This window comes from Hypanus sabinus, chromosome 12 (genome assembly GCF_030144855.1).
Source record: "Hypanus sabinus isolate sHypSab1 chromosome 12, sHypSab1.hap1, whole genome shotgun sequence".
NCBI classification, from domain to species: domain Eukaryota; kingdom Metazoa; phylum Chordata; class Chondrichthyes; order Myliobatiformes; family Dasyatidae; genus Hypanus; species Hypanus sabinus.
The window spans coordinates 28,044,896-28,061,277 of NC_082717.1; the positions used below are offsets into that span (position 1 = coordinate 28,044,896).

Consider the following 16,382-nt stretch of genomic DNA (forward strand, 5'->3'; position numbering starts at 1 on the left):
GGGGAAGTACTCGATCCTTTTTCCAATCAAAAATAGTGAGATTCACCATCTATTTTGTTTTAAGCATTAATTCCAAACAATTTACTGTATTAGTATCTACACAAATACACTATCCAGCTTGATGCATTGCTGGTTAACATCATGTTTATATGTATCATCAGTTAAGAGTTAGACAGTACAGAATCAGGCCCTTTGGGCCAACTCATCCCTGCTAACCAAGTCATTTACTTGAGTGGGTCCCATTTAAAAGAGTTTCATGGAGCTATATAGTAGATTAGCCAATTGAAGTGGGAAAAAATGCTATATTCCATTTACTAATAATTATACACTGATCATCTGTTGGAAAAAAAGGAAAACTGCAGAACCAGGACTGCTACAGATACAAAGAGTGTTAAATTCAAAATATTACAATGCAGAATTTATAAGAGGGCTGTTAGCCACTAGAAAAGTTCTGTGAAACTCAGCTCTTCGTTGTGACTGACCAAATTCAGAAGCCTGATACTTACCTGTTTCATCAATGGCCAGCAAAGCTGCAAAGTTGCCCGTTGGCACGTTATAGTGTCATTCCAAGTCACAGCACTGTAAGCAGTTGCCAACAATGCTTTACAGATTTCCTAAATCAAAATAAGAAAAACAATTATAATGACTAACATCACACTTAAAAACCAATTGATTCAGCAAAAGTCCAATCTGCTCTAAATGAAATCACATGAAAATATTACTTCCTGAAAAATGAAGAGGAATAATTACTCAAGGCTAAAATGCCTTTCCTTAAAAAACTTAACCAATATTTTTTTAAACCAGTAAAATGTAAATTTTACCTCAGACTTGAGCAGACATTTTCCAAGATCAGTAAGTTCTTCAGATCCAACATGTGGAGTGTCATTTGTGTTCATCATTTCATCATCTGTTGTAAAGACCACATTTCATACAGTATCAACTATTCTCAGTAAATTCAATACTGCTATACAGAATCAGGAAGAGGCAGTATCCCCTAGTAGATGAAATTATGACATTGTACTAAATACAACTGAAGTTTTACAGATTTCATCCAAGCTTAAAGCACAGCAATAAAGAGCATCCTAAATCAAACTGAAACTTGAATTTTGCCTGAAACATTTTGATATTATTCAACTACAAAAGGACATCGAATTGACTTGTACTTGTGTTTCTCTCCATAAACGCTGCCTGCCCAGAGACATTCCCAGCATTTGCTACTTCAGATTTGTAATGTCTTCTGTTTTTGTTTTAGGATATTTATATTCAGCAATGACAGCATCAGCTGAAGTACTAGGAATTTTGTTTTCGAGTGCAAGTCATCGAGAGATCTGTATTCATCGTCGTATTCCAAAGAAGAGTTCTGAGAACAATATGATTTGATGTCAGTCTTCAAGAAATATAAGAGAAAAAAATTTGCAAACTTGAGCCAATCCCTGGAAAAAGCTTTCTACTTGGCTAAAATAAAACAGTCAATTGTTTCAGTCACAAAGCAAAACATGTTAACAAGTCCAAAGTAGTGGTTATAGCTTTGAAATGGAAAAACTAACCCAAGTTTAAAAAAAATCCAAACATAGCTGCACTTTATATATTTAAATAAAACTTGTATGGCACAATATCTGGTTTTGGCTTCTCCAATAATAACCCAGTTGTAGGAATAGGTTTATGAAAATGTAAATTTCTTACCCATCTCCTATAAAATGGCAGGGTCTATACAGCCTAACTTAGGATTAATTTGATCCAGCACATCTGTGGATGTGAACTTCCCACTATTCAGAACACTTACAGCGTCAAGTAAAAAGGGCCCAAAGGATCATTGGGGACCCGACTCACCCCAACCACAAACTGTTCCAGCTGCTACCATCCAAGAAACGATACAGCAGCTTTAAAGTCAGGAACAACAGACTCTGAGACAGCTTCTTCCACCAAGCCATCAGAGTGAATAATTCACACTGACACAATTGTATTTCTAAGCTACATTGACAGTTCTGTTGTACATACTCTTTATTACAAATTACTGTATGTTACACATTGCACATTCAGATGGAGATGCAAGATAAAAATTTTTACTCCTCATGTATGTGAGGGAAACAAATAAAGTCAATTCAATTATTGCCTAGCTTACCTTCATATTTCAACATATCGATGCAATTATAAAGAAGGCAAGACAGCCACTATACTTCATTAGGAGTTTGAAGAGATTTGATATGTCAACAAATACACTGAAAAACTTCTATAGATGTACCGCGGAGAGTACTCTGACAGACTGCATTACCGTCTGGTATGGAGGGGCTACTGCACAGGACCGAAAGAAGCTGCGGAGGGTTGTAAATTTAGTCGACTCCATCTTGGGTACTAGCCTACAAAGTACCCAGGACATCTTCAAGGAGCAGTATCTCAGAAAGATAGCATCCATTATTAAAGACCCCCTAGCACACAAGGCATGCCCTTCTCTCACTGTTAGGAGTGAGGTAATCAGGTAGGGGATACAGAAGCCTGAAGACACACACTCAGCGATTCAAGAACAGCTTCTTCACCTCTGCCATCCAATTCCTAAATGGGCACTGAATCCTTGGACATTACCTCACTTTTTCAATATATATTATTTGTTTTTTCCATTTTTTTAATCTATTCAATACATGTATACTGTAATTGACTTATTTATCATTATTATTACATTGTTTTTTTCCTTCTATATTATGTATTGCATCAAACTGCTGCTAAGTTAACAAATTTCATGACACATGCCAGTGATTATAGACCTGATTCTCATTCAAATATTTTTCTTTCCTTATTGCTTTATAAAGTTGCCTCCTGTTGGTTTTTAAAAGCTTCTTAATTCTTTAGCTCCCCACTAGTTTTTGCTATATTATATGCCCTTGGTTGCTTTTATGGTGTTTTTGTTTCCCTTGTTGGCCATGGTTGCCTCATCCTCCCTTTAGAATGCTCCTACTTCCCTGAGACGAACCGATCCCGCATCTTCCAAATTACTCCTAGAAACTCCATCCATAACTGTTCTACCATTATCCCTGCTAGTGTCCCCTTCCAATCAACTTTGGCTAACTTACTCTCTCATGCCTCTAATTACATTTACTCAACTGCAATACCCATATATCCAATTTTAACTTTTCCCTCTCAAACCGTACAGTGTATTCTATAATATTACGATCATTGCCTCCTAAGGATTCTTTAACCTAATCAAATCTGATTCATTACACAACACCCAATCCAGAATTTCCTTTTTCCTCGTGGGTTCAACCACAAGATGCACTAAAAAGTCATGTTATAGGCATTCTACAAGTTTTTTCTCTTGGGATCCAGCATCAACCTTGCCAATCTACCTACATTTGAAATTCCCCCTTGCCCATCGTAACAATGCTTTTTACATGCCTTTTATATCTCATTGTAATCTGTTCTCACTGTTTTGGATGGCTGTACACAACTCCCATAACATTTTTCTTTTTTAAATGCTTGCAGTTTATTAACTTTACCTACAAGAATTCTGAATTTTCCTATGTCACTTCTATATAATGATTTGATTTCATCTTTTTTAAACCAAAAAAGCCATCCCTCCCCCTCTGCCCATCCTTCGGTACAATGTGCAGCCTTGGATATTATGCTCCCATCTGTGACCTTCTTTCAATCTGTAATGCTACAAGATCATCTCCCATATTTTGAATACTACATGCATTTAAATACAACACCAAGTCCTGTACTTATCACACTTCTCAATTTTGTCTCCATGTTGCCTAAATTATCCCTTTCTAAATTTAGTCTGATTCTTTATTCCAAAGAATCCTGTAACCTCTCCCGCACTCTCCTTCCCTTTTACATTATTCATACTTTTCCATGCTGCTGAACTCAACCCCTACTATTTTTATGAACTCTTTCCACAACCGTAGTTATGCAATTCACCAGAACCCTGGTCCTAGGTGGAAGAGCAGGTAGTGTTGAGGAAACAGAGAGCCTGCAGGGAGACGGATAGTTAACAGGAATGGACAAAGAAGTAGCAAATGAAATACAATGTTGTAAAGCGTATGGTCATGCACTTTGGTGGAAGAAATAAATGGGCAGACTATTATTTAGATAGGGAGAGAATTCAAAATGCAGAGATGCAAAGGGATTTGGGAGTCCTTGTGCAGGATACTCTAAAAGTTAACTTCCAGGTTGAGTTAGTGGTGAAGAAGGCGAATGCAATGTTGGCATTCATTTCTAGGGGTACAGAAATCAACAGCAGAGATGTGATGTTGAGGTTTTATAAGGCACTCGTGAGACCACATTTGGAGTATTGTGGGCAGTTTTGGGCTCCTTGTTTTAGAAAGGATATACTGACATTGGAGAGGGTTCAGAGAAGATTCACGAGAATGATTCAAGGAATGAAAGGGCTACTGTATGAGGAATGTCTGGAAGCTCTTCGGCTTTATTCCTTGGAATTCCGGAAATTATGAGGGGATCTCAGAAACATTCTGAATATTAAAAGGCCTGAACAGATTAGATATGGCAAAGGTATTTCCCATGGTAGGGGAGCTTAGGTCAAGAGGGCACGACTTCAGGACAAAAGGGCAACCATTTAAGACAGAGATGCGGCGAAATTAGTCAGAGCGTAGTAAATCCGTGGAATTTGTTGCCATGAGCAGCTGTTGAGGCCAAGTCATTGGGTGCATTTAAGGCAAAAATAGTTAGGTTCTTGATTAGCCAGGGCATCAAAGGGTATGGGGACAACTGGAAGAATTAGATCAGCCCATGAATGAATGGCAGAGCAGACTCAATGGGCCAAATGATCTACTTCTGTTCCTATATCTTATCGTCTTATGTTCTAGCATTGCTCAGGTGTAGCCAGTCCAATTGGAACAGCACCCTCCCACTCCATTAGTGAATCAATGTCACACAGATTCAAAAGCACTTCTCCCACAGCAATCTTAGCATAGTGCTTCTTTGCGCCATGTGGAAATACTGTTCACTTTCTTGTTTCAGTATTATGTGCACCATTTACGCAGAATATTTGTCCAAAATAAATTATAAAATTTTAGTGCAGGACAGTAATCAGCAATTTACTGTTAATAAAAGTAGTTAATGAATAATTTTGCTTTATAATCTATTAAAGTGGCTGTAATTTCAAAGGCAAATAATTTATCTTGACTATTGGGTTTACTTCTCAAAGCCATGCATTGTTAGCCTGGAATGGTACCCTTGCTCAAAAGCACACATATATGATCAGGCAAAGCTTTATTCCATCAGACTACTGTTATTACTAACCTAAAAAAAATTCCAAACTATTTCCACAAACTTGAGATAAAGCGAAACATTATATTAATGTATGGAAATCAAGTCTTTGCCACTCACCATCCATATCCCCTGACATAGACTCTGGGCCTTTCTTAACACAACAGCATACAGCTGAAAAAAGAACAGATATTCAAATCCAGCTTTTATGCTACATTTACTACAAAATTGCAGAGCTCTAGACAGCTGAGAACTAGGTAGGATCACATACATGGTATTATAAACAAAAGTATTTTAACTAAATGGACAAGTTCATTGATTCCTATTATAAACAAAACTAATTAACTAAATGGACAAGTTCATTGATTCCTGTCCTCCAGTTCAGTGACCTTGCATTTACTGTGTAATAGTGTGACAAAGTGGACAAAATGGGTGGTGGAGGAAAGAATGGTGCTCAATTAAGGAACCATAAGAGTGAAAACTAAATCTAACAAAACAGGATTTAAATCAATAAAGTTGTCATCTCCTCTTGGATATGGTCTAAACTCAAAAGTTTGAAGTTCAAAGCAATTCCCAGCTCCTTTTAAGTACAAAGTAGATTTTTTTTCAAATCACTAAATTTACTTTGGATTTTGCACCTAATAGCTACTGTTACTGTTTCTCTGGAGTTCAAATTAACCTTTTTACTTTGATGAAAAGAAAATCCACTTTGACAAGGTAATATTTTTTATCAAATCCGTCAGGAAATTTCTCCATATAGCTTTTCTTTCTTTGTGCAAGGAAATACACTCCTTACTCATTAGATCAATGGATTCACGAGTGAGAAGGCGTGTTAACTGTTCATCCAGCATTTCTTGGGACTCTGGATTCTCCTCAGGACCACCACTTTCAGCCCTTAAAAAAGAAAAACAGCAAAAATCTTAGCTCTCACAGCCAGGAGGAACATTAATTGGTTTTACTTAAAGCAAACTAAATTTTCAATTTAATTTTCAAAATGAGGGTTTGCTTGATCTGTCACAGCATTTGAAATGCCAAATATTCACTAGTCTCAAGATGGTGGCTAACAGCTATTTTTTTTTAAACTACTGCATTCTTTCAAATGGAAGTGCTTCCACTATAATGATATGGGCAGGAACTCCAGAATTTAGACAATATTTGTGGTTTCTCCATTATATTCCCCAGTTACTTTCGTACGTAACTTAGAGGAGGGGATTAAATAAGCAAGCATTACTTCCAAGTACATTCCTATCTATACTGAAAAGGTAACCAAGGCAGGGAACCATAGTGCATATTGCCAGCGTAGCCATTGCACCCATAGTGCACCAATGACGAACAATGTGAATATTTAGGATGGTAAAAGGAATGTTGATCAAGTAAATTTTCTTAGAACAGTTAAGCTTCTCAATTGTCGTTGAAGCAGAAATCAAAAAGGAGACGAAGCCAATGAGGCTAAGGAGATACAACTGAGGTCAGTTGCAAAAACCAGGTGAAATACTTGCTAAAAGAACTGCATAAATTAGCAGCTCAGCAACAGTTTATAGCTTCCCAGAAGGATTCAAGATCATGATAGAAACTGGACATCTATGATCACAAACACAAATCTTAATACGCAATTTCATTGAAAACAAAACCCCAGTTAGACCTGATTTCTCCATCTTTGAAAAATAATCACTTGATATAAATCAAAATTATTGCATCAGTGAAAATACACCTGCATAATACTTCAACATTTACTATCTAATATTTAACAAATTCCTGGACAATAATCATCATGGTTTTGGATCTTTACATTTACTTACTCCAATAAGCCTCTTTGGTTGATGACAATCCATTTGCCACTTAGTCTCTGGAAAAACAATACAATAATATTGAACAATGTACTGATTCATGGCAAGTCAAACATAAATTATGAATAGGTTTAAATGGAGAGCAGAAGAAAGGGAATCCCAGATTTAACAAGTCCCAAGATTTCTTTCACCTTCAAGCCCTAGCCCCTCCATTGCACAGATGTACCCGGCCTCTTGATCATATTCAAATATACACTTGCCCAAACTCCTAATATCTGGCCAATAAAGAACCACACCATCAATATCCAATGCCCACTTATTTTCCAACTGCTGACCAACTCAAGACCCAAGCTTCCAACATTACCCTTCCCCTACCACCCATTTGGCCCTTGTCATCTGCCCCCACTTTCTCGGGTATGCCTCTAGCCTTTCCATTACAGAAGCGCTGAAGGAGGCATTCACCAATTGTTACCTACTCCATCACAAACTACACTTTGGACTCAAAGTGTATTATAGTTTTGTGTTCAGACAGCCACACAAAAAGATGGTCTAACATGCCCAGCTGCACTATAGAATTTGTAGCCCGCTGTTACTTTCAAAACAATAGATTTTTTCTATCATCAAACTCAAGAGCTAGATTTACTCAAATGGTCCTTGCCACACACAAACTCAGCACTTTCATTTTCCATTGTCCTAAATTAATCCAGTCATCATCCACATAACCAATCTTATAAGCCAATACCTTCCTGCAGTCAAGCAGCTAGTCCGTAAACAATGGCCATTCTAACAATATAATTGGGGCATGTAGGTGGATCAAAGCAGTATCAACAACTCCTCTGCAAGTCTTATTCAGCCAAGGACCAACACCAGCTGTATGTCAAGGTTTGAGCTTGGATTGATACTTTTCATCCAGCAATTCATATTAAGATCTGTTCAGTTTATCAGAAATGTCCATTACATAGCATTCTAAAGTATTCTCCAATTCACTCTCCCACAACACCTTTGATTTAATCATAGATTAGAAAAAATATTGAGCCAAATGTTCCTAAACTCAGGTGTTACCTTGCTTTTGCCTTCTGCAGGATGCCCAAAGTTGCAAAGGCTTTTCACAAGTCAGTGTGGTCCGTGAGCAGTAATTTGACTCAATGCAGTGCAAACCAGGAGCCTAGCCATTGACAGGAGTGCAGTAGAGTTGCACCACAGCGTGCAGTTAACGGAGCTGCTGCCTCAAAGCTCTTAACCTCCACTGCTGTCTTTGTGAAGTCTGCACGTTCTCCCTGTGACCTTGTAATTTTTTAACCAGGTGTTCCAGTTTCCTCCCACGAGCCAAAGATGTGTAGATGGGAAAGTTAAACGGCCAATGCAAACTGACCCTAGTGTGTAGGCGCGCGCATCTGGGACGGAAACTGAGCGGAAAATTGTGAAAATGAGCTGGAATTAACAAAAAAAAAATGGCTTGATGTATCTTTCTATGAATATGACTCTATAATTGAGTGCCTTCTAAAAGCTTATGCTGTCAGAGGGCCTCTTTACCATCTCTTAATTATCTTTGTTAAACAGACATTTAAAAGTGCGGGAAAAAGCAAAAATAAACATTTACTTTGAAAAGCGAGTTTAAGAGAAACAACATAAACACAGTTACCTTCACCTTTCAGATGTATGGAGTTTCCATTTGTGTACCCAGTTTCTGGATCTCAAACCCGAGGCATCAGATGCAGTAAATCCTCCTCACCATCAGCTCAGTAAAATTAAAAGCTACTCTATTACCCGTGGTGAGTGGTGTTCCAGAACACACTGACTTGTGGACTGCAGTTTTGCATGTACTCATGGAAATCATTAGGAAAGTCTGGCCCAGCATGCACAATCTTCCCTGACTAGCGTCAGAAAAAGCCCACAGATTATTCAAATACTGAGGATACATGGAACTAAGAAACCCAGATACCTCGTTTGGAGAATTGCAATATAGTTTCACAACAGCAGAACAATAACCCTTCAGACCTCTCTCTTTTAAATATAATTACCTGCAGTAAATAGGAGAATAGGGGTCCAAGAATTGGGCACAGCACAGCTTCATAATGTTCAGGTGGGCAGGACTGGACCAAAGGCTTCACAAAGACACGTATGCACAAGTTAAGTATTACCTTGTATTTAATTGGCATTTTCTTCCTAACATTTCACAACAGACTGATAGCAGCAAGAAATATTTTTGCCTCATCTCCCTTTATTCCATCAAATGTATATCTTTGAAAAACTTCATAAGAGATCTTGCTGGAGAGATCTAGCTATACAGCCCATGCTACCATGCAAAATCTCTCAGAAAACGACAAAGTTTTGCATTACATCTTCAGCTCAGTTAATTACAATTATTTCCCATCAAACCTAACCAAATGGCAAGCTAGGGAAATGCGGCAGCCAAGTTTTATATGCCTTTATTACATTTTTAAATAAGCAATTATGATTTTTATTAGTAAACTCTGAATAACTATTCATATGCTTCCAATTAAAACATTAAGCCATCTAAAAATTACTCTCAAAATGTCTCTCTTGAATAATGTACAAAACTGCTAAACATTAACGGTAGTGTCTCAATGTTAAAAAAAAACTATCTTTCCAATACAAATTCAAATGGGTGACTAAAACTCTGAAATAGAAATAAAATAGTTAACATTTCAGGAACATCCTGAAACATTAATTTTGTTTCTCTTCCCACACCATTTTCAGTTTTTGCTTCAGATTTCACACATCTATTTTATTTGCACATTTTTAATAGGCCCTTTAAGCAGCATTGCCAGCAACCCCAGATTTAATCCTAGCCTAATCACAGGACAATTTACAATGATAAATTAACCTACTAACCAGTACATCTTAGAACTGTGGGTGGAAACCGCAGCACCCGGAGGAAACCAAAACATTCCATGGAGGGCATACAAACTCCTTACACAGGACTGAACTCCAATGCCGAGCTGTAATAGCATTGCGCTAATCACTGCACTACCATGGTATCCCGTAGTTTTTGTTTAGCAAAGATCTAGCTCAGACCAATTTCTAGTCTCAGTACTCAATTATCCCAACATAAAGATATCTGCCCAAGTTTGTTTAATCAGAGTGGCAAAAAGGATATGGAGCACTGGACGGAGCCTATAGTCAGGAATATTCTCCAGATTCACAAAAGCAGAGTTTATTACAGACTCTGCAAAATTACTTATGTTGAAAAAATCTTGAAGCATACTTGGTCCAGCATTCCCGAGGATATGAAAACTGTTTAAGAATAAAGTCAGAGTAAATGTAATCTTTTTAATATCCAAGAAAACCAAAACAAATACTACAAACAGAATCAAAGTTACAAAATTCGAGGTTCATTGTTCCAAGTGGGTTAGCATGCAACACATCACACAGAAAACTGAACTGCAGCTGGCCTCTGTGTCTGAGGCATCAAAAGGAACTACTAATCAAAAATGCTATGCATTGATTCATATTGCCCTGTGCAGTTAGATAACCCAACTCTCATACGTCTAGTACACACTCGAAGGAAGACACTAAAAGGATGCTGACAGAACGAGGGATCACAGTTTAAGGATAAAGGGGAAGCCTTTTAGGACCGAGATGAGGAAAAACTTCTTCACACACAGCGTGGTGAATCTCTGGAATTCTCTGCCACAGGAAACAGTTGAGGCCGGTTCATTAGCTATATTTAAGAGGAAGTTAGATATGGCCCTTGTGGCTAAAGGGATCGGGGGTATGGAGAGAAAGCAGGTGCAGGGTTCTGAGTTGGATAATCAGCCATGATCATACTGAATGGCAGTGCAGTCTCGACAGGCTGAATGGCCTACTCCTGCACCTATTTTCTATGTTTCTAAGCAGAAAGTATACAGCAAAAGTGTTAACAATTATCAGATAAATTGGAGCACATTTGTTCTTCACCCAAAGGCTAGTTCACCCCATGTGGAAAATGAAGGGGAGAAGGTAAAAACCAAAATTCAGTATTAAATTAAATACATAGGAATTAGATACTGACAAAATTTCTTCCTACCAGTTATCATACAGGGTACAGAAGAATCCTTGCATTCGTTCCAGAACAGATTTGTAGACAGGAGCATCAACATGATCTAGTAAAGGCTGTGGAATACCTGCATCAATGACAAGACTCATCAGAAACAGATTCTATGATTTACAATAGTGTTAAACTTAGAGGACAAATTTATGGGAATACAACTTAGTCTCGGTCAAAGACCAAGATGTTTCATTAAAAGTCAACTTTTGTTGGGGTTTTAAACTGATATGAGGGGAAAGTCTGTGCAACTAGTGGAGTAGTTCTGGGGAAAATATATGTGGAGCTATCATACAAAGACAGGAACTGAAAGATTGAGCATGGTGGGACTAACATGATGACTTGTGTCTATTTTAATACAGGGAATATTATTGGTAAAGCAAATGAGCTTAGAGCTTGGATCAGCATGTTGAATTATGATATTGTAGATATTGGTGAGTCTTGGTTGTAGGATGGACAAGACTGGCAGCTCAATGTTCTGTGGTTCCATTGTTTTACACATAACAAAGAGATCTATTAAAAGCAGAGAGATGACATTACTCATTGAAAAAATGTCACAGCAGTGCTCAGACAGGATAGCCTGGAGGGCTTGTCAACTATGGGTGAAACTGAGGAATACGAAAGGGGTGACCACATTAATGGGACTATATTGTAGATCTCAATAGCAGGATTTAACAGCAGCAAATTTGTAGCAAGATAGTAGACAGTTACAAGAAAAATACAATTGTGATTTTAACTTTTCACATATTCACTGGGACTCCCATAAGGGACTGGATGGGAGAGAGTTTGTCAAATGTGTTCAGGAAAGTTTCCTTAACCAAGATATAGACGTAAAAAACTAGAGAGAGTGACGCTGGATCTTCTATTGAGAAATGAAACAGGGCTGGTGGCAAATGTGTAGGGAAATACTTTGGATCTAATGATCACAGTTCCTTTAGTTTCAAGATATTTATGGAGGATACGACAAGTCCTCAAGTTGAGATTCTAAACTGAATAAAGGCCAATATTGATAGCGGTCAGTGAGAACATACAAACTCCTTACAGGCAGCTGTGGGAACTGAACCTCTATTGCTGGCGCTGCAATAGTGTAAAGGCATGTTTGGTAAATATGAGACCTTAAAAGTGAAGTATTGAGAATAGAGGGTTTGTATGTTCCTGTTAGAGTAAAAGGTTTAGTGAACATTGGTTTGAGGGATACAGAGGCCCTGGATAAGATTAAGGAGATGCACAGCAGGTATAGACGGCAAGAAACAAATGAAGTGCTTGAGAAGTATAATAAATGCAACACTTAAGAGGGAAATAAGGAAAGATAAAAGAAGGCATGAGTTTTCTCTAGCATACAAAGTAAAGGAGAAAAGTAAAACAGATTAAGAGCAAAAAGGATAGCATGGGACAGAATTGGTCCGCACTGATATTCAAGTGGTCATCTATGCATAGAGCCAAAAGAGGTAAGGCAGGTTTTTGCATCTGTATTTACTCGGAAGACAGGCAGAGAGTCTATAGAATTGAAGCAAAACAGTAGTAAGATCATGGGGCACATCTGGATTACAGACAACAAGGTGCTTACTGTTTTGAGTCAAATTAGGGTCAAGTAAGTTCCCAGGGCCTGATTAAATGCCCCCTTGGACCTTTTGGGAGGTTAGTGCCTGGAGGTTAGTTCAGGAGGCCTGTCAAATATTTAACCAATGGTAAAGTGCCATAGGACTGAAGGATTGTTAATATTGTTTCATTGTTGAGAATGGCTCTAAAAATAAGCTGGGAAATTACAGGCGAAAGAACCTGATTTCATTAGTGGGTAAATTACTGGAAGGTATAAGTATTTGGATAGACAGGGTCAGATTAGGAATAGTTAATATGGCTTTGTGCATAGTAGTTCATGTCTAACCAGAGTTTTTCCAAGGAGGCTACCAAGAAAATTGAGGAACGAAAAGCAGTAGGCGTTGCCTAAATGGACTTTAGAAAGGCCTTTGACAAAAACGTATGTGGGAGGCAGTTCAAGGTTCAGACGCTTGGCAATCAGGATGATGTGGGGGGGTAAGTTAACATTTGACATTGACTTCACTGGTGAAGAATGATACTAAATGGTTGCCTTTCTGACCAGGTGCCTGTGACCAGTGGTATGTGCAGGATCAGTGCAGGGTCTATTATTGTCAGTCATCGATATGGACAATCTAGATAATGTGGTAAACAGGATCAGCAGATCTGCAGATGACACCAAGACTGGGGCAAGGAAGACTATCAAAGCTTGGAGTGGGATCCAGGCCATCTGGAAAAATGGCAGATGAAATTTAATGTAAATAAGTGTGAAGTGCTGCATCTTGGAAGGACTAACCACGATAGGTCTTACAGGGTGGGTGGCAGGGCACAGAGGAATTTAATAGAACAGAGGGATCCGGGAATACAAATCCATAATTCCTTGTAGGTGGTGCCACGGCCAAATAAGGCTGTAAAAAGAGCTTTTAGCACATTGTTCTTCAAAAATAGTATTATGTACAGGAGTTAGCATGCTATGTTTAAATTGTTTAAGATGGTGCTGAGGCCATATTTCGAGAACTGTACACATTTATGGTCACCTCCCTAGAGGACAGATATCAAAAAAAAGAGTGCAGAGAAAATTTACCAGGATGTTGCTTAGACTTGAGAACCAGTAAAGGTTGAATAGGTTAGGATTTTATTCCATGGAAGCAAGAAAATGTGGGGAGATTTTAATGAGATCTGCAAAATTATGAGGGGTATTGATAAAGTAAATGCAAGCAGGCTTTTTTCCAATGAGGTCATGCAAGATTAGAATATTGGTTATAGGTGAAAGGTAAATTATTTAAGGGGAACCTGCAGAGGAACTTCTTCCCTCAGTGGGTGATGTGAACGTGGAACAAGCTACCAGTGGAACAGGTGGATGTGAGTTTGATTGCAATACTTAAGAGAAATTTGGAATAGTACAAGGATGGGAGAGGTATAGTACAGGTGCTAAAGAGCCAGATTCACTGCTGTAGTGTTCTATGACTCCATTAACTTCAGAACACTTACTGACACTAATGTACTGATGTTTGAAAATCTGATTCAACTTGATATTCCTCAAAATTATTAGTGATTTCAAAAACCTTCCCAGATACAAAAAAATACTAATATGCAGTTACCCTATACTTAATGAAACTACATCCTAACAAACCAATACTGACAAAAACAAACTTAAAACATCTGAAGTAAAACAATCACCAGAAATATAAGAAAAGTGGGGAAAAATAAACACTAGGAAAGTTCTCTTTTGCATTATTCAAAACCTTCATTGATTTCTTCCTGGCCCTTTGTATCCAGATTAGTACTAAAAATACAAAGATCTATATTGAGAATCACCGCCACGATTCAGCTTAAGGTTCAAACTCAATTTCAAGATATGCTGAAATTAACCTACACTATGTTAAAAATGTTATAAAGAAATTGAATAGATTTCTTGCGAAAGATTATGTAATTAAGGTTTCACAATTAAGTGAAGTCTTACTTTTAAGATTACTGGCTAATTACCCCATAGGTGAGATAAATCTCCAAAATTAAGGAATTATACATATACCAAGGATAGCATTTTTTTCCACTTCCAGCATGTCGTGGGCTTTCATGAAGTGGGGGCTCAGCTGTGCCAACATTTCTGGGAGCCAAAGATTGTTATGAGTCCTGTAAACGAGAAAACATAATAACATTAATAAGTTCCATTACTTAATCCCTTGTGATTTAAACACCATCATAAAAGGGACATGAAGGCATTGGAGTGAAATAGATTTAAGACAATTCCACAAATCAAATCAGACAGGAAGATCACATAGTTATCTTGTGCCACTAAGTGCCACCACTGGGGAATTTTTGTCCCACTCTTTCAGTGTTTGGTCTTGTAGTGCAGAACCCCTCTGCAGAAGCCAAGCATCTGTTGAGAGCAAATGAAAGGCAACTGGTAAACTAAAAGTCTTCTGCAAATACCTCCAATCACTCCACTTTTAATTAAAGTGGCATCAGCTCCAGTCAACTACCAGAAGACTTAGATGGGGTAGAGTATTCAAAATAGCAATACTCCCCTGCATGTTCAAGGCTCTAATTGCACTGAACATAAATCGGCACACAACATCCCTGTCATGTTAATACCAAATTCTAATCCAAGTCAAAGACAGCTTTTTAATTATGACAACACAATTTGTATTTTGTAATACCATATTCATATCAAATGAGTCAACAGGTGCCCTGACCTTTTCCACCCAAATTGTGAACAGATTTTCATCCCATGTAGTAGTCTCTCAGAGGTTGAATCTGCTGGCAGTCTCAGCAGAGTTTAATGCAGAGAACAAAACTGAACAAGAAACTGATAATTAATATTGTAAACAATTTCCTTTATGAAAGCCAAATAATAAAAACAAACATTCAGCTAGAAGATTGGTATGATAAGAATGATTAATATTTTTGGAAATATCATCATTGGAGGTCAAATAAAATTCTATATCAATTCAAATTATTTACTGAAAGCATATTTGGGGATACAATCAAGTGTAAACAAATGTAAAAGTATCCCCACAAAGTTAAATTTTAGTCCACATAATTTACTGGAATATCAAGGAAAACACTACAAATGGGATGAAAACAAATTCTGTTCATTTGTAGAGGGGATATAGTGTAGTGGAAAAGATGAACAATATTCTTCTGCCAAATCTAAGGTTGGCAATAAAAAACACAAAAATGTCTTGATAATTACGTCTTTAATTCTACTACAATTTTATATGCCCAAAATAATTTCTTCACACATCCGCATTAATTTTATCTTCCCACACCCGCATTCACCTAAAAATTATTGTCCACTGAGAATTGGCTCCAAGAAGTGTGATACAAAGACAATGTTCCTAGACGATTGGAGGGCATCACTAATTAACAGATGACACACTGATTGCACCAAATCTTAGGTTATGGCAGAAGAACTTTTTCTTTATTTGCTCATCAAAAAATCTCAATTCCACGTAAATATTTCAACACCATTTCCAGTAAATGCATTAAGTCATGACATACATGGAAAATAATTGTTGAGTACATGTTCTTACAACAAGCAAGAGAATAAAGAAAAGAAAGAGTTGAAACAAATAGACAATAGGGTTGAAAAAGATGTGTAAGCAGAGAACAATAAAAGAAACACAAATTACACAGCAATGCTGAGAAAATACCACTTACCTGTATGTACTTAAAATTAATACACTCTACAGACTCCATTTTCAATTTAATTCATGAACACTAATTAAATAAATACGAGTTTCAGGATACTTTTAAGCATTAATTGGGATATTAAAAAAATGATTCTT

General features: G+C 37.5%; 1 protein-coding gene across 1 annotated transcript in view; it reads right to left on the minus strand.

The window, feature by feature from the left end:
* Positions 1 to 16,382, minus strand: part of LOC132402722 (exportin-5) — a 114,568-nt gene that overhangs the window by 18,144 nt on the left and 80,042 nt on the right. Inside the window, exons 21-29 of the mRNA XM_059985688.1 lie at positions 14,624 to 14,724; positions 11,038 to 11,134; positions 10,129 to 10,265; positions 9,029 to 9,126; positions 7,020 to 7,066; positions 6,017 to 6,114; positions 5,341 to 5,394; positions 822 to 907; positions 507 to 614 (exon numbers count right to left, since the gene is read on the minus strand). Of these exons, the coding sequence (XP_059841671.1) occupies positions 507 to 614; positions 822 to 907; positions 5,341 to 5,394; positions 6,017 to 6,114; positions 7,020 to 7,066; positions 9,029 to 9,126; positions 10,129 to 10,265; positions 11,038 to 11,134; positions 14,624 to 14,724 (826 nt within the window). The remainder of the gene's footprint in view (positions 1 to 506; positions 615 to 821; positions 908 to 5,340; positions 5,395 to 6,016; positions 6,115 to 7,019; positions 7,067 to 9,028; positions 9,127 to 10,128; positions 10,266 to 11,037; positions 11,135 to 14,623; positions 14,725 to 16,382) is intronic.